Source organism: Stegodyphus dumicola, chromosome X2, assembly GCF_044657685.1.
Source record: "Stegodyphus dumicola isolate Sdum_Otavi_A_Nest chromosome X2, ASM4465768v1".
Classification (NCBI taxonomy): Eukaryota; Metazoa; Arthropoda; class Arachnida; order Araneae; family Eresidae; genus Stegodyphus; species Stegodyphus dumicola.
This window is the reverse complement of record NC_140781.1, coordinates 189,603,687-189,623,547: the sequence shown is the minus strand read 5'-3', so window position 1 is coordinate 189,623,547 and position 19,861 is coordinate 189,603,687. Positions and strand designations below refer to the sequence as shown.

At 34.0% G+C, this 19,861-nt stretch overlaps 1 protein-coding gene across 1 annotated transcript in view; it reads left to right on the top strand.

The window, feature by feature from the left end:
• The first annotated feature begins 350 nt into the window (after positions 1 to 350).
• The window catches only part of LOC118200269 (receptor expression-enhancing protein 1-like), a 42,477-nt gene continuing 22,966 nt past the window's right edge, over positions 351 to 19,861 (top strand). The window contains exons 1-5 of the mRNA XM_085810133.1: positions 351 to 623; positions 1,053 to 1,125; positions 6,011 to 6,090; positions 6,179 to 6,299; positions 7,575 to 7,688. Coding sequence (XP_085666259.1) covers positions 592 to 623; positions 1,053 to 1,125; positions 6,011 to 6,090; positions 6,179 to 6,299; positions 7,575 to 7,688 — 420 coding nt within the window. The 5' untranslated portion in view covers positions 351 to 591. The remainder of the gene's footprint in view (positions 624 to 1,052; positions 1,126 to 6,010; positions 6,091 to 6,178; positions 6,300 to 7,574; positions 7,689 to 19,861) is intronic.

The following is a 19,861-nucleotide window of genomic DNA, read 5'->3' as shown; positions in this document are numbered from 1 at the left end:
AACGTTTTCAGCTTGTGTGAGATATCCATATTAAATCTTTATATTAATAATCCGTGCTGTGATTATTAAATTTGTAACCTGCACGTTGTAGCCCTAAGAGTTGCAACAATATGGCTTAAATGATAAACTTATCATATTAAAAAACATTTATAAAGACACACTAATATTGGTATATTATGTATTTAAAAGGAACTTGTCAGTTTCAATAATATTCTTTTTACTAACACAAAATACTTTCTTATTCGTGCCTATATTTTAACTGTTACCATAAATCAAAAGTTATCATAAGCTGAAAAAAACTAGAAACTGTGTGATCACCGAGGCAAGCGGCAGCACGATTACTTTTGAGGGGAAAAAATACAGTATTTTCTTGTTCTCTCTTTCCCTTTCTCCCTTCCTTACAAACTTTGAACCAATGAGCGAAGAAAATCCATTTCAACCGTCAGTTTTTGGTTAGACGTTGTGTGTCCGTGTTGTAAAACTTCATTACTCTTTGTCTGTGTACATCGAACATCAGTTTTGTTTGCGCTTGCAAGGATATATTTATTGCTTATGGTTATTAATTATCTTTTTCAACATAGGATGTAGAAAATGATTTCTGTGCTTTTATCAAGGCTTGTGCTGTGAGTTCGATTATTTATTTTTCTATCATTGAATATAAATGTGTGCTTATTTGCAAGTTGAAGTCCACTCATTGAGAATCTGAGATTTCTTTGTTTATATAATGCTCGAAATTTTAGCTTTATATTTTATGTTTATTTCATGAAATCGAATTTTTTTTATGTATTTTTTTCAGATGTTTTTTTGTTTGGAATATTGTATTACTTCGAGCTTTTTTTATGTATTTTTTCATATGCTTTTTGGTTGGAATATTGCATTACTTCATTATTATTGATATGTTTTAATTATTATAGAGTGCTTGATTTCAGGGTTTTTTTTTGTTTGTTTTTGTTTTTTTCCCCTCTTTACTTCTGATTAGTTTTTGATGTTTTAGTTCAGTTTAGTTTTTTAGAGGTATCCACATCCCTTATATTTACATAATATACTTTTAGTTTAGTGTTTGGAACTCTCTATCCTGCTTATGCCTCATACAAGACAGTAAAAACCAAAAATGTTCGAGATTATGTAAGTATTTTACTAAAAAATACATATGAATTTTTTTTTTTTTTTTTTACAAGATGTTGGAATTTGATTTTTGTTTTCATGTATTAAATTTTAGAAATAGAAGAATTTGCTTCAAATTGGTAACTGTATGCTGACTTCATATTACATTTACTACTTGTACATGTAAAAGTAATATGTTCTATAAATTAAATTAATCATGAACTTTGAATTTGAACTTAATTTAAAAACTTTTTTTTTTTTTGCAATTCTTAGGGTTTCAAATTAATATATTGATTATGTATGTGATTTTTTTAATCAACAGAAGCTAAAGTAACAATCAGTTTAGCAAAAGAGCTATCACTTCCTATGGATATGACATATTTATAAGCCTCATTCTGTTGCTATTGATTATTACTTTTCAGTTTTTGATGTTTTAGTTCATTCTAGTTTTAAAACTATTTTTATATTATAACGTATACTTCTGGTGTTCTGTAAAAGACTTCCATATCATATTCATTGTTGCATTTGCATGAAATTTTTTTGAAATACATTTTTCCAGATCTTGGGACTTTGTGAATCGCAGTTTTATGGTTTCTGCTGATCTGTATTCATAGTGCAAGCAAAAACTATTCTGAAAAGGTTTCTTTAAGATAATTAGCATATAAAGTATTTTCTCCCTTCTTTCAGCATACCTTTGTGGTCTAACGGTAGCACGCTCATTCAAAAGGTCCATGTTCGAGTCCCGTCAAAGACATTGCACATTTCTCGAATCTCTTGCTTAAAAATAATAATAATAATGACTCGACAAGTAAAAGAGAAATATGCATACTATGAGCGCAAGAATTCCAGCAAACAGGCCTGTTTGCATGAGCTTAAAAATATTTGCCATTTTTGACATCCTACAAAATACGTATGGTTCATACCTTATAAGAATCAGATGTTTAGGACAAAATATGCCTTTATGTAGTTGTTTCATGTTAAGCAGGTGCTTCTAATGTCTGTGTTTGGAGCCAGTCCTGCTGCCAGAAGATGCCTCAACATTTGTTGAGGATATAGCATGCATAGTATTTGGTAATAATATGTTAAATATTTAGAGTTTGCCAGCAGGGCATTGTATATCTAGCTCTTATCATGCTTTCTTATAAGCACTGCATATAACCATATATTGGCAGTATATAAAGGATCAGAATTTGGATATTGCTTTCCCACCATTGTAAAAAAATAAAGTGTATGAACTATTGAAAGTTAAAGGTTATATTTATTGCTGCATAACTCCCAGATAAGTGTGACTATGTTTATCACCAAGAGACTGCTTTACCTTTACTAGATCTTTCATCCTTATAGCCTTTTTTCTACAAAAGGCATTGTGTTTTAAGCCTAACATAAGATAAAATGTTTAAAATTACTTCATGAATTCACGAACGCTGTTTCACACAACACAGAATAAAGCCAAATACAAAATTTCCAGATTTTTTCCCGATTTCCCCCCTTTTCCGATTAAAGAACCGTAATTCGTCCATTAATATCACATGACATATCCCATGATCTCTCATTTCCCTCACACAAAATAATGCGTAATCGGAACTGAGTACTGCTCACATTATTACCAAAGTCCCAGGTATCGCCTCCAAAATGTCGCCAAACTACCAGTTACCATATCGTAAAGATCAACCAAAGCAGTTTACGTGGATATAGTGAAGAGTGTGCGCAATGCCATTTTTGTACAATTCTGAGATTTTTTTTTAAGTAAAAATAAGTCGACGTGTACATGTTTTATGTGTATGTGCTATTCTGAAAAACGCGCAAGGAGTTTGCGATTGTGCACTTTTTCCCAATTTTGCAGTTAATATTTGTCATGATTAAGCAGTTTTGTTACATAAAATTTCTAGCATAAGTGTAATTCGGCTAGTAGATTGTTGGAAAAAGTGTTCAGTAAATAAAAAGAAAAGAAAAACATGTCTTTACTTCGTGAAGACAAAATGGCGGCAGAAAAAAAAAATAGTTGCTGTAGCAGAGTTGGTCGCCAAATTTTCGCTAAAAAATCGCCAAGTTACCATAATCCAAATATCAACCCATAATTGCTCTTTATTTCATAAATTGTGGTTTCATATTTTTAATTGTATAATTTCTGTATGCCATCTTACCAGATTTAAATTGATGATTTATAATCCAGAAAAACCCTTAATCCGGAATTGGCGAAGTCCCGACGAGTCCGGATTAAAGACTTTGTACTGTATATATTATGTTAAGTGCTTGAAGTGACTCTGCAAGTTACTTAATGCTAAACGTCTGCCATGATATATGTATTTTATGCTATTAATTCATGAAATTATGTATAACTTGTTAATATCATATTATGGTTTTGTATAAAAATATTTATTACACTCCCTAATACATTCTAACTAGAGGATTAATTGCTTTGAAAACCCTTAGTGCATGGAACCGTTTAAGTTAGTGTAGAAATGAATGATTTTTTTAACACCCTGGATTAGAATAACCTATTGAGTATCCATTGTCAGCTAAGTATTCTAGGATTATTTGATGCCAGTAGCTTCTTTTCTTTCTCCCCCGCCCAGTCACTTGTGTTATTCAGGATTAATGCAGATTTAAAAGCAACATTGTCATTTTTCTGGTATGACAGTTGCATTAAAGTGTAACTGAAAAAGGTGTCACGCTTAGTAAAGCATACTTAAAAGTGATAATGTTAACACTTATAGCAAAGAGTGGTTTTTTAAAAATAATTGTCTGTATGTTTCCCTTTATTTATTTTCTAAGACAATGTATGATTGCAAAACATTATTCAAACTTTAAATACTATATCCTACCACAATCAGAGTTAAGCAAATTTACTTCCTTTTTGCTGTTGTCAAAAATGTAAAATTAACAGCCCAGAAATTACCTCTCAGTTCAACATATATAAATAATGAGGCAGAACTTCAATACAGAATAAATGCAATTAAAATGAATAATTCGTTATTAAATGTAATTCATTGTATTTACCTAAGAGCATATATCAAAATTGTTAACCTCAGGCAGCAGAGTAGTGGTAAAAATCTATTCATTGAGCATGACATTATATAATTTGCAATTTCTTGTCACATGTTGCCTTCTGCAGGTAATAACCTTACTAGAAGGATTAAGATAGTTTCCTATATGGGACAATTCTGTATATTAAAAAAAAATGGCTGAGTTTCTTCTGTTGACCATTTCTCTGTGCATGATAGATAATGCATTCATATTGATATTATATAGATATGATTCATATTGAGTACTTTTCCACTGCACGTACTTCTGAAAATCATAAGTGTTTTATTTGTGTAGCCTAAAATTTAAAAAATAAATAAAAAATAATTTTTCTTTTAGTCCTTGACTTTTATGTTCAAAGAAATTTATTTAACGTTGCTTCAAATTTTATAGTTGGCCCATTTAATCATCTTTCTCATAGATTACCTTCAGTACATATCACACCTTCTTATATGCAAGCCCTGTTTTTTCCATACAAAAAGAAGAAAGGGAGAGATTCTTTGGCAAAAATACTGTTATAATGAATAACAATAAAAACATGTATAACTATTTATAATTAATTTTAAATTACTGATAAAAAATGAAGAATAGTCATTTAGCAAAAGCTTATTGCAAAGCTTTCTACAGTCAAAAGTCTTTAATCCGGACTCGTCGGGACTTCGCCGATTCCGGATTATCGATTTTTCCGGATTATAGATGATCAGTTTAAATCTGGTAAGATGATGGCATGCAGAAATTATAAAATTAAAAATATGAAACCTTAATTTATAAAATAATAAGCAATTATGATCTAAAGGGTATCAAAATTTACAAAAAAAGAAGTTTAATATTTATTTGTTTACTTTATTAAACATTTCTTTCAACGCACGCATGCGTACCTTACGCATAGCCGAAATTAGAAAATTGCAACCAGAAAACTATTTGATTTGTATTCGTGATATTTATAATGACGAGGAATTTGATTTAAATCATATCAAAGATGGAGTACATCGAGATTAAATACTACATTTAGTAAGGAATTATAATCCGAATAAAATAAAAACATCTGCCCTGAAGATAACAATAGTGCTGACAGATCAACTTCCAGTTCATTGCGCAGCGCCGCGACGTATACACCCCCCCCGGCGCAGAGCAGCGTGAAATTGATAAACAGATTTCGGAACGGTTAGATAAACAAAGGATATACCTTTATCCATTTTTTGTAGCAATTCGTTTTTTGTTTGATGGACATCGAGAGATACTTTCGTTTTCTAGATCCTTTGGGAGCTCCAGCATCGGAAATTTTATTTGACATAATCGAAAGTTCAAGCTTACTTGTATAAAATTGCTCTTACAGTCTGCAAAAAATAATAAGCCCGATCCAATTCGAAGATTAAGGAACAACGCAATAATCAACATTAACTGAAATAGATAATTAGATCATTTTAGCTTATACCGTCTGTTATACATTAAACGCGCACGCAAAAACGTATTCTGCGCTTGCGCAGACGCATATGCACAGTCGTAAATGTCATGCGTAAAACGCCTATGAGCATGCGTCAACGCGGTGCATGCGCAGAAAGATTTGAGCTTTGAGGTCCGGATTATGGGTGTCCGAATTAATGACTTTTGACTGTATTGCATATAAAAAATTGTCTTCTGACCTACTAGTGGGTTGAGACCCACACTTTGGAAACCATTGCTATAAGCATGCATAGAGAGGAATGTTTCGTGCTTTAGGTTGTATTGTAACCTTAGTGGTGTCAACATTAAGACTGGGAAAAGAAAATGCTGTTTGTTTTCTGGTTGAATTTGTAATCATTTTTATTCAGTTATATTTCTTCATTTTTCATGGGTAGCAAATATTTCGATAACTACAAATATTTGATTTTCTCTTCTTTAGGTTAAATGGATGATGTATTGGATTGTATTTGCTGTATATACATTTGTTGAGATATTTGCTGATATCTTCGTAGCCTTTTGGTATGATAAAAATTATGAACTCTTTTCAAATGAGATTTAGAATTATAAATGTAAATGTATTTTCATTAATACCCTTTTCTCATTGTAGGTTTCCTTTTTATTACGAGCTAAAAATTTTCTTTGTACTATGGTTAATGTGTCCTGCTACAAGAGGCTCTACATATATTTTTAGGAAATTGATAAATCCACAACTTAGTAAACATGAAGCAGTAAGTGTTTTATTATTATTATTATTTTATTTAACATGAAGCAGTAAGTATCCAACACTCCAAGCTTATATTCTTGATAAAAAGTTCAAAAAGTGCTTTTATGTTCCTGAAGAAAGAGTTTCTTTCATCCATGGTGGCAAATGAACAAATTTAATGTAAATTCGAGGCTCCCACTCACCTGGGAAGTCAAAGAAAAAATTTGTTTAAAAAATTCGGAAGTTAAAAAAAAGTACCCATCAATCCTTTCAAATATTAAAAAACTCAAGTTTTTAGGTGGCAATCAGTAAATAAAGATAACAACGGAAAGAAGTAAAAAAAGAATTCCAAGGAAGAGTCATATTAATTTACTAAAAGTATTTTAATCATTTCAGGCAATTTCGTCAACCCATATCTTCCTCTTCACTTGTTATTTATTAGATGACCTGTGTAATGCAAAAATTAAAGGCATAGAAAGTAGCAGTTTTTTTTTTCTCGAGGTAGAATTCAGAATTCTTTCCACACACAGAAAAATATATACACCAGCTTTGGTTAAAATTTTTCTAATAATTTTTTACATTGACTGCCAACACCTGTTTGTAATCGCCATGTACGTGAGAAAGATACTGTTCTTTATTATAAATAGTGTAATCAAAACTGAGCTAACTTGACAATAAGTAAAACTGATTACTTCATTAGGGGTTTTAATACTTGTGTTTAAAGTAATTTTCTTTACTTGTATCATAATTTCACTTAATCTGAAATCAAAGTAATTGATTCCTGATTGTTTTATTTAGCATTTAATTCCATTCCAGTTTGTTTATAAAAATTGTACAATATATATTTTGCATAAATCCTCCTCTCTTTTATCCATTCTTATCAGTAAACTGCATTGAGATGCGAAGTAATTTTGTGAAAATTTCATTGACAAGGAGAAATTTTATTAATGAACACAAAAAATGTACTACAGTGTTCTTTGACAAATCTGTCATGCATAAGTCTGATGCTTTATGGTGGGATATAAAAATATTACATTCCTAAATATTTAGAGAGCCCACTAGCGGCCGAGCTGAAAAGTCTCTGAACACTGGTAGTTTGTTTCGAATCCCGCGAACGAGCTGGCTGCATGGGTGTTTTCGTGGTTTTCCCTGTGTGTAACGTGTATACGAGCCAGTTTCCCTTCCACGAAGGCACCCCTCCCCTTAGGCAGTTAGCCCTCAAGGCTTTGCCATAATTAAATAACCTAACCTAACCTAAATATTTATATCAATGTTTCATGCTTATTTTTTATGATTTCAGTTAATTGACTCTTACATTGCTTCATTGTGGGAACAAGGCTATGATGTTGCCAGAAAAATAGGCGCTCAAGGAGTTGATTACTTAATTGAAGTATTCTTAGAGCTTTTGCGAAAGGTATGATATGCTATACTTTAAAATCTGATTTTTATTAAAACTAAACATACCAGGTAAAAAATGTTAAGAGGTAAAAGTAATACTGTAAATTATTTAGTTATCTTTCTGTGTAAGCTAAAATGTTTTTGTATTTTGTATTCTATTTTATCCTTAACTTCAGTGTAATGTAGGAAATGTAGAAAAATGTTTGCCCTTAATTTCATTGAGTAATAAAATGCTTTTCTACTAGTAACTGATTATGAAATAAGTACAATCGAGCGGGGTATAAATAACTGGGTTTTATTTTGCTAGTATACTAAGCACGTTTTTCATTATTATTAAAATTTCCGTAATTTTAGAATTCTGTGGGATGTTATTCTTATATCTAGCTGGCAAAATCTGGTTGAAATATTCTGCCTTTTAACACTATATTTTCCTGTGCATTTTAATAAATTTATATTAAAATGATCAAAAAAGGGTATAAAAGATCAAATTTAATTTCTTAGTTAAATTCCATGATGATACTAAGATATTCAGCTTATATTCCAGGTTTTAGATCCATTTCATAACACTTGTATACATTTAGTTTCAGTTTTTAATTTTTTTTAGTCCTGTTAAATCAAAGCTACTTAAAACTATTGCTGAATTCCTACTGAAATGCTATTTTTAGTACATTCTGCGTTCTGTCTTCAAGTTATAAGGTATTTCTCCCATCTTCTTGGCATACATTGGTGGTGGTGTGATCTGCACGCTGGGCACGTATACCAGAGGGCCGCTGTTCAATTCCTGGCGAAGGCGGTTGCTCATATTTCATCTTGCCTACTTCCCAAAAAATGCCTAATGTCTGTACAGTGGTGCCCGAACTAAAATGGTGGTGGATGATGATTCTCCCCACCCAGGATTTGGCAATTGGGTCTCCTAAAATCCCCAGTCACCCTGTAAAAGGGGGAGCATGTAAGGTATTTCTCCCACCTTCTTGGTATGCCTTCGTAGTGTGGTATTCTGAACGCTGGGCGCATATTCCAGAGGTCCATGGTTTGACTCCTGGCGAAGGCAGTTGCTCATTTTTCATCTTGCCTGCTTTAAAAAAAAAAAAAAATTAAAAAAATTAAAAAAAAAAAATACCTAATGTCTCTACTAACATATGTCTATACCTAATGTATGACTGTAATGAACCTGTACATCAGATAGATACATTTAGTTTATACTTCTTGTCATTAAATTTTTAGCTATTGGTTTGCACAAATCATATGATCATTGCACTGCTTTATATGAGAGGACTTACAAGTTAATTTCTCTTCAAATGTGACTTGACAGTTATTTTTGTCATGAAAGGGCTACCAGAATTCTTAATATGTTCACAACTTACATAAAGAAATTTTAGGAGGAAATTTCGTTTGACATAGATTTTGAATACGATAATCAGTTTCTGGGGCTATCAACCACAGGTCCCTTTTTAGGAACATTTTTTTTCTCCCTGTCTTGAAGAACCTGTGTCTGATCACTTTTGAAAACACACAGTATTATTCAAAAGCTAAAGTTGCTTCTTTGCCTAATTTTAAATTTTACAATGGTGTTTTCTCTTCGAATTAGATAACCAAAATTGTTTTTGAGTGGGGCAAATTGCATTCTTATTGAATGTGCTTGGCTTAGTTTGACTGCTTCTGTCAAATTGCATAGTTGTTATGTAGAGGTAATTAGATGGGAGGATTTCTTTGAGTCCAATCTCCTTTTTTATTATTGCTGTTTAAGAACATCAGAAGTAAGATTTTGTCCTTCCAAGTAATTAATGAATTTGTCATGTTGACTTTCCTTGAGTTTTCAGAATTTAAATGCACTTTCCTGAGTATATGTATTTTTTTCACAAGCCATTGCAATTTACAGAAAGTCTCAGGGACTCTGCTTGTTTAAGTCAAAAATGGTTTTAATAACTGTAAATGTGATCTTGTATAAAAAGCAGTTTGGTATATTTTCTACAAAACATATCCAGATAAATATAATAATGCTTTGTATAAAGAAAAGGTAAGATGCCGTTGAATAGAGCTATCTGGTCGTAGTTTGTATATTTCCCTTTTTCATTTTATGCATTTTCATACCTCTAGGAATAAATATCTGTATGGATGTAACATTCATAAGAGAATGTTGTGATTAAAAATGTAAATTTTATTTCTTGTTTAATGTATATGATGATGAGTTGAAGGCAGTTCGCTGTTGTTGGTTGTAGACACTGGTATTGTGACTCTGTCAGCAGCTAATGATAAGTAAGAATCATAAGCAGTATAAGTTAGAATCATTTGCTAGCATCGAGCCATGGACCTTTCGGTGCATAAGACATACTTTATGACTAGGCATGCTGTATCACTCGATTTAAGTACAGTGGTCAATTATTTGCAAATTAAACCATGATGCATTTCTCTTATGTTTAGAACATAATTCAAAAGTACACGTGCTGATAGCAGATTCATTTGCATTTTTGAATACTGTGCTAAGACTGTTCTGCTGAGTGAAAATATAGGAGTGCTTAAGTATTTACGCTTCACAAGGCACACTACCTTTTAAAGTTGGAATTTCAAATTAAAAAAAGGTAGGCAGTCTAATTAGGCCTAAAGGAGTACACAAGTAAAATTTTGTGAAGATAGCACTTATCGTTTTAATTCTCGAGCATACTGATTGAATAGAGCTTTGAAAAGAGTGCTGGGTAAAAGTATAGTCTAGAGTACCCCTTGGCGAAATTTGGTGATTTTTGGCGATACATGGATACCGATTTTGTGCAATTCTTTGACTCATTATTTTGGCTTGTGAAGCGGCGGTTTTTGCGCCAAAAAGCCAAAATAACAAGACAATTGCACAAACTCGGTATTCATGTACACATCGACTTATTTTCACTTAAAAAAAAAAATCCCCGAATTGCACAAAAATGGCATTGCACACTCCTTTGACTTTATCCATGTACACGTCGACCTATTTTCACATCCCCGAATTGCACAAAAATGGCATTGCTACCTCTTTTAACTTTATCCATGTACACGTCGACCTATTTTTACTTAAAAAAAATCCCAGAATTGCACAAACTCTCATTGCGCATTCCCTTTACTTTGTCCATGTACACATCGATATATTTTCACTTAAAAAGTCTAAGGAGCACCAAATTCTACAATATAGGTAAACAAAAAATACATAATCTCAATAAAATAAATTTTAAACCAAACAATAAAATAACATAGAAAAGAAAAAACATGTTATACATTTAAGCACTACCAAAAGCAAATATTCACTTACCATGATTTTCAAGTTTGCTTCGTACACCCAGAGCCACGTAAAAATCAAAATATCAATCATATTCAAATGACTTTTTTCAAACCAGGTACTCTCTCTGATCAAACACTTCACATAGTGACCATCTGAACCTTTCTTCCTACAAACCCATTCAAATCCATCTAAACTGTTTTTACGTTCGACTAGAGGCATATCCTTCCTACATACAGGACACTTATAATAGCTACTAAGTAAACCTTCATTTATACACCAGTCAATTAAAGCTCTTTTCCCCTTTCACTGCAAATTGTACAGAAACTTCAAATTAATCATACTACATTCGGTCATTCTACCGCCTAAAGAATCAAACCAACACACACCACAAAAACACTTACAAAACATCCCATGACTCAAAATTTCCCAGAATCATGCACCCGATTACGTCACAATAGGTTTTCCATAACATTCAACTACTCAGGCTACCATAAATGAAACAACTGGGCGATAAATCAAACAACAACTTCGCCATAATACAAGGGGTACCTTAAAGTCTACTCTACCCGAGTGCTGAAACGAACATTGCTGGGAAGCGCATAAGAAGAAGTAAGAGATTTTGCCTACAATTAAAAAACACTAGATTCTAAATAACGTAGCAGATTTAGCATTACCTAGAGTGGGCCGTGGGAAGACCTGCTACTCTACACCCCTTAAAAGGCTCTTTTTTGGTTATATGATGATTAGATGCATATGAATGGGGGGGGAAACGTAACTTGGGTATATGATATTTACATTTCATATTTACACTTTAGTCTATTTTTTTTAATGGTGGTACTTTTCGAGGAAAGTGACACCCGCCACCTTTGAAAAAGCGCACAACCTAATATTGTATGTTTTGCACATGTACCGGGATCCGTATCAGATTCACTATCTGAAGCAATTCGTGTAGCACTTTCAGTGCTTCAGAAATGGTCAGTCCTCTCTGATCCGTTTGGAAAATAATTAAAAATCTGAAAAAAATCAACTAATATTATATCTACAATTAGAAATTATAAACTGTAAAATAAAATTAAATGAACGTTTACAACTCAAAACTACTAAATGTAGCGCTAGTGAAATTTTGAATGAAAACGAAAGAGAAAAAGAGAACTGCTCTAGTGAAAAACCAAACAACTAACTGATAAAATTACCCTTGACTTTCAGAAAATCACCCCAACAATTTGTTAGTTAATAACCAAACGTCCCCCCCCCCCCGAAAAAAAAAAGAGAGAGAGAAAAACATGAAATGAAACACACATGTGGACCCACCTTTCTGTTGTCAATGAACTGACCGATGAGATGCGGAGAAACAAAGAATACAGTCTCTTAGTTGTCCGAGCACACCTCGGGTTCACCATTCGATTTTAGGCAAGATTTCATGGTAAAAATTTAAAACCAATATAGAATAAGGAGATTAGCATACAGCCAAAGAAATAACATAGAAATTTCTTTCCAAACAATTGCTTTTATATGCAATTCACGACCCTTTTAACCAGTTAACTGTGATTGACGAGTATAGTCGTCATGGAGAAGCTGCACGATTTTGTGTATTGACGAGTATACTCGTGATGCGTATAATGAAATGGAAAGATAAGAGGGAGTTTATTTAGTAAGTACTGTACATAATGTCAATGTAATAGAAACAAAGAAACCGGAGCTTGTGATTGATTATAATAGAATACTGTGTCTAGTGGATATGAGCGATGGAATTATCATAGCATACTCCACAGCAAGAAAATGACTCAAAAAGTACTACAAAAAGATATTTCTCCATTTCTTAGACATTATGTGTCTGAATACATTCATATTATATAAAAAAATAATGGAACAATATTGCATATCAACTTTTTGCTCAAATTTATTGAAGACACTTTTGCGACGTATCCAGTTGAAAGAAATAAATAGACACAAACTCGGCCATTCAGACCTAATATAAGCCAGTTAGACGGGAATCATGTTCTGGATTATATACCCGGAACATCGAGAAAAAAAAACCTATGCGAAGGTGTTCGCATTGCTACAAAAGCAAGATCAGAAAGGAATCGTGTTACTGAGGTTCGATTTTTAAAGTCCCATTGTGTAAAGTACCCTGTTTCGCTGAATATCTCTCCACAGCAGGAATTACTTTTATATGTGCAGAGGCTGTTCACACATTTTTTAGACGATGTATATTGTATTCACAAAGCTAAATTACATAAAATTCTTGTGTTTTAAATATTCTATTTGACATCCCTTATTCTGAACTATCTTTCGACTTCGCAATTTCCAGGATGCCTTTTGAAGTAGCAGAAGAGGTATTCTATCCCATTCCTCCCGAACAGCTTTCCAGAGTACTGTTAGGGTTTTGGAACAACGTTTGGATAATCCAGTTTTTAAAAGTCCGAAAGCACAAAAATCCATAGGTAACAAACACATCGGGAGATTTAGTAGGTATATCAGTGAAGGGTATGGCCTTGATACCAGTTTTTTTGTTCCATTTCATTTAGGAAATTTACAGTGGATTTTGATGTGTGACTGCTAGCTTTGTCCTGATGAAGTCTCGCAGATTGATGGCACTGTGGGTAAAGCGATGGTATTTCATTCAGAAAAATTGGCGCTAAAATATGTTCCTGATAGTATTTGGAGTTAATCTTGACGTTTTTTTGCACTCTCTTTATTTTTAACTTGCCATTATAAGAAAAACCAGCAACTATCATGAATCCCTTAGAAAAACTGTCTTTCGATTCTTTGAACCATGTACTTAAATTTAAATACACCCATGCTTCATCTATTGCGACAATTGTTTTCCATTTTTCTTTGGATAAGTGTTTCTCTTATAGAGTTCTGCAGCGTGTCCTGCATTGAGTGATATTTTGGAAGAAGATGATGCACATTGCATTTTTTCGCTTTCTTAAGATTTAAATCAACGTTTATCATTTTGTTTACAGTTGACACCGAGCACTTTAATGATTTTGCTACTGTCCTTTGACTAGGGGGATTTTCTTTTAACATTAAACAACGTACCTTTGCAATAGTCGAAGATGTCCGTTTTCTCCTTGGATACTTGTTTGGAATTTTTGTCCCACTTGAGGCTCTAATTTGACGTTTTTTCCCTTTCTTATTGATGATATTACCTATCGACGCTTTAGATATCACAAAACCATGACTCTCACATCGTTTTTGGATAATGGAGTATGCATATTTCTCTTCGGAAAGAGCGTAAGTGTAGCCTTTGAACCACTGCTGTGTTAAATTCGCCATTTTTAATAAAAACAAAACTTTCAAGCTGCAGACGATGATTTTGACTTTTAAAAACATAATACAATTGCAATTACTTCTTTTGCAACAAACTATTTTTTATTACCGCTTACCAAAATCGTCTAAAAAATGTGCGAACAGCCTCTGTATAATATTTCATTTAATTTATTGCATTTTTAGTTTAATATGTATGTAATATAGGCTTATGTTAACCAACTAAGTAAATATTAGTAATAAAATTTTCAATTTTATAAAATAAACCCATCTTTTTCATCAAATATCTTACCAGCGCACTCTTAAACGACGGCGCCACAGTTAACTGGTTAAGTAATCTGTGAATAGACATTTCTAATGTAATGGAATCAAATATGCTTACTATTCTTGAAACCACATGGTTTAACTATGCATTGAATTTACTTGTTTCTTTCGTACTGAGAATATGGTAAACATATGGGTAGGTTTTTGACTAATCAAGGAAAACCTATCAATTTTGAGATTGTAATTTATTCCTTCAATAAACTGGTATTTGTGTTGGACAGAATATGCCAAAACTGTTTGGTGAATAATATACCTCTGGGACTACAGTAATAACAACATAGAATCTGTCAGTCAAGGAAAAACAGATCACATGTGAAGGATCCCACTGGTCCTTAAACTTCACGAATGAGAGTAAAATGTGTCTGCTTGGATGCATACAGCTTCATACTTTAGCTCAAGAATTAAAATTTGTTGTATGACAATGAGTCTTCCGTATTGTTATCTGGAGCATGATAAAATCTTACAGTTTGCCCATTACCTTTGACACTAAGTGTGTGCAAAATGGCATGACATATCTTTTCAGATGAATTCTGTATTTGTCGTATTATATCATGATGGCCATATCTATCTATGATACTGTGACAGAATGACTCGACTCTTGCATTGTGCATCAACATAATTTCTTTCTTTCCGCTGATGGCAGGACAGTTAGTATATTGGCCAGGTGCCCCTGCTGACAGAATTAACTTTGTTACAAAAATTCCTAGATAGTAGGCTTTCTATGTCTATGGCGAAGGGGCACGTAAATTGATGTATTTCACTTCTTTTCAAAAGTCTTAAGTCCTGTGCTAGACAAGTCAGCAGTTCCAGGTTGGAAGAAGGGTGCAGTGTTGATGAGAACAGTTTTCACGTGTGCAAAGCTAGAGATGGATAGATACAACTCAAGTACTGTTAACCCTCTGAGTGGCATGGGTTTTGGGATCTGTTATGAAGACCTGTATTTTAAACAGCATGTATTAGCTAAATATGTATAATTACTTAATTCTAGTCCATCAAGATACATTCACATTATTAAAGAAAGTAAGAAATATTATCTTTATATTTTTAAAAAAATTTGAAACATATCTTTGAAAAATCAGTGTCTTTAAAAACAGAATATATCTCAATGTTAATGATTTGCTTGTGTGGTGCTGCCATCTATTACTCATAAAGAGATTAAAAGTAACCATTAGTGTAGATTTCCTGATATTTAGCAATTATTTTCAGTGTCTAAAGAGGGAATATTTTTGGTGTGTTCACACCAAGCATACTGCGTCAGAAAGGGTTAATACTTAGTAAAGTGGAATAGATTAATGTAAGATACAGCAGCTGTTTAGTGCTTACTCGTGCTATCTAAAAATGCACAAAGATTTTTTGCGTTTTCACATTTTACAGTCACTTTTCGCATTCTCCCACTTACAGAATCAGAATATAATCAAAAGTTTGAACTGTCACCACCTTTATACGGTTAGACAAATCTGTCTCCTCATTGCCATTGCTCTGTATCAGGTGGGCAGGCAATGTTCTCTGTGTCTGCAGTGTCCCGCTGGTGGCTGCAAAACTTAACGCACCCACATATATGCACGCAGGCACACATATTATGTTTAAAAAATTTAAATCGTAAACAAAAATAATTAAGATAAAAGGAAGTAGAAATAAATTTATAAAAAAACAAAAACAGAAAACCTTAACTTAAAATACATTGAATGCAAGTACAAAACATATAGGGGTTGTGCTGGTGACCATATTGGCAGCGAAAGTTACTCCAGCGTGTTAGATAGTATGTGTGATATTCCTGCAGTTGCATGTGGATTTGAAAGTATAGCAATTTTTCATAGTAACTTCAGCCAGTGCACAGATATGCTCTGCTGCTGGTTGTCTAAGGTGATGTTGTGTAGTCTCTTTGCAAGTGATCTGGGCCTACATCCCTCATGAGCATAGGTCATTTTCATGTTGTCTAAAGCAATGTAGATAAGTCATGAAGAGTTCATTCAGTGTTACAAACTGAGCAAGATGAGGCAAATCACTTAGAAGCTGGCCTGCTTTTGGAGAAAACATGCTTTCTTCTGCTAGTGTTGTCAGTTTCCTGCAGATGTTGCCAACACTTCATTAATTCTCTTTCAAACTAGCTTTTAAGAACGAGCCCAGGAAGGCATATCAAGTGTGTGTACTTGAGCTCAGTTGCTGCTCCAGTATTACTGTGTGGGTTGATAGGCCCACTGGAGTTTGGGCTTACAGTTGTCTAATATGTTTTTTAGTTTTTGTATGGCCCCCAACGAGTAGATTTTTTACAGTTTGTGCCATGCATTGCTTGAAGGCTAGAGTCAAAGTCTGAATATATATCAGAATAGTTATTAGACAATGCATAGGCAAATGCAGCTTTTAAGGCAATCAGTTCAGCCTGGGAAACTGAGTTCTGCTTCCTGAGGTTTCTTTTCTAGATCTTTGTGATCTGGCTTCCATGTAGTATACAATATCCCCTGCTAGAGCCACATTCTCCTTTTGAACCCATCAGTGTAGATTGTGGTGGCTTTGAATCGCGTGACAAGTTGGCTGAGGAATACTTTGCTCATAGTCAGTATTATGGTGATTTCCTGTTATGTTTTTACCACCAATCCTCGAATTCCATATCACAGATTATGTTCTTACTGCATTAATATAAATATTAACAAGACATAGTGCACAATAAAAATTAAGCTTTATTTCGGAACTTCACGCACACTGCCCGACAGCCTGCCTGTTTCGCTCTGCTCGCTACTCGTAAGAAACTTCTCCTCTAGGGTTGCCACACTTATCGGAGGGCGCAAGGCGCGCTTCTTATCGCCATCACCACAGAGTTTCCCCCCAGTTCCTTTAATGGCTATTCAAAGGAACGACATAGTTTATGAAATTATCTCAGAGTATCCGTGCTGTCGGGTATTTTTTACATGATTACAAAATTAGAATATAAAATTAGAAAAGATCAAAATGCAATTCAATATATAACAAGGTATTGACACATATAATAAAAATGAAATAACAAAAAATATGTTAAGATATGAATTTTAAAAAAATGTTTTAAATTGTTATGTAAGAAGCAAGTTTCTTAGGGAAGTGAACATGCCTTCCCGATCTGGTGACAGTTTGTGTCTTAGAGAGTTCGTTTGCAGAGTTAATCTGCTGAACTGTCTTTAAGTCTTTATTTGTTTTCAGTTCAGGCAAATTAGAGTCCGAAAGCAAATAGGCTGGTTTCACACGGTCTATAGACACAGTAGATTTCAGACCGTTAATATCAGTTGTGAAAGTTTTGTCCGTTCTAGAAAGAACTTTATGCGGACCTGTATATGGTTGGCACAGAGGTGGCTTTACTCGATCGACACGTAAGTATACATGCGTACACGACTTTAAGGTAGCACTTACGTAACATTTTTCTTGGCAATGTGCAGATGTTGCTATTGGATTCAATTGTTGCATTCTATGCCGAAGATTCGTGATAAATTGTGTGTCATACGGAGATATCTTAGATGACGTTATCATATCACTAGGCAGCTTGAGAGTTGTGCCGTACACCAGTTCAGCACAAGATGACTGTAGATCTTCCTTTACGGCTGTCCGAATACCAAGCATAACAACTGGTAGTGTTTCAGTCCAGTTATTGGTCTCGTGAGCCTTGAGAGAAGATTTTAAATGTCGATGAAATCGTTCAACAATGCCGTTGGACATTGGATGATAGGCTGTTGTTGTGATTCTGTTCGTACCTAAAATGCGCGTAAATTCTGCAAAAAGTGCGGATCTCATTTGAGAACCTTGGTCTGTTGTTATGATCGATGGGCAGCCAAAACGAGATATCCAACAGTTGAAGATGGCTCTGCAAATGGTTTCCGTTTTCATATCCGGGATGGGAATGGCTTCAGGCCATCTGGAGAATCTATCAGAGTCAAAAGGTACACGTTGCCTTCTGATGGAGGTAACGGTCCGACGATATCCATATGGATTTCTGAAAAACGTGCATCAGGAAGAGAGAATGTGCCCAGTGGTGCTTTAGTATGCCTAGTAATTTTCGATTTTTGGCAAGATTCACAGGATTTCACCCAATTTTTGATATGACGTTTCATATCGGGCCATACATAACGAGAACAAATAAGCTTCGTAGTAGCTGCAATTCCTGGATGTGACAGATTATGCAGATGATTAAAGATGAGTCTGCGAAAGGAATTCGGAACAAATGGACGAGGAATGTCTGTTGATATGTCACAAAGAATATTACCATCAGAATATTGGCACGGTTTAAATTCCAGTTTCAAAGATGATGTGTTGTTTTTGAGAAGGTCTTGTACCTCCGGATCATGCCGTTGAGCTTCCGAAAATTTTTTAAAATCCAAAAATGGAGATTTTGTTATGGAATCAATTTCGATTCTTGAAAGAGCGTCAGCAACGACGTTTTTTGAACCTTGCACATGCCTAATATCAGTAGAGTACTGAGAAATAAAATCTAAATCGCGCAATTGTCGAGGTGAACATTTATGAGGGTTCTGTTTAAAAGCATATATTAACGGTTTTTGATCCGTATAAATTATAAAATTTCTGCCCTCTAACATGTGTCGGAATTTCTTAATTGCAGAATAAATAGAAAATAATTCCCTATCGATCGCGGACCATTTCTGTTGACTTTTATTGAGTTTCATAGAGAAAAATGCTATAGGTTCCCATGTTTGTTGAGACAACTGCATAAGTGTGCCGCCGATTGCGACGTCTGAGGCATCTACCCAGATGCTTAGCTGGGCTCCGGGAATAGGGTGTCTCAAAAGGGTAGCCTGAGCAATGGCATTTTTGGCAGCAATAAAGGCTTGTTCAGCATTCTCGTTCCAATTTAATTGTGGGGATGAATCCTGAACACGAGAACGAGATTTCTTTTTATTAATATAGCCTTCTAACAATTTTATTAAAGGGGAAAGAATATGTGCTGCTTTAGATATGAAACATCTGTAAAAGTTAAACATGCCTAAAAATCGGCGAAGCTGAGTGAGAGTGGTAGGTTGAGGAAAATCTAAAATACATTTGACTTTGTCAGGAAGAGGTTCAATTCCGTTTTCACTAAGGTGAAAACCTAAGAAATGAATAGATGTTTGACCAAAGGTGCATTTTGAAACATTTATGCAAAGTCCATATTCCTGAAGTTTGGAAAATAAAGCTTTCAAATGCCTGCAATGTTCCTCAGAATCTTTAGAGGCTATGAGCAAGTCATCGACAAAAGCGTAAACACCTTCTAAATCCCGCGTGACTTCATCTATAAAACGTTGAAAAGTCGCGGATGCATTGCATAAGCCGAATTGCATACGGGTACTTTCGAATAAACCGAATGGTGTGCATATGGCGGTTTTGTGGATGTC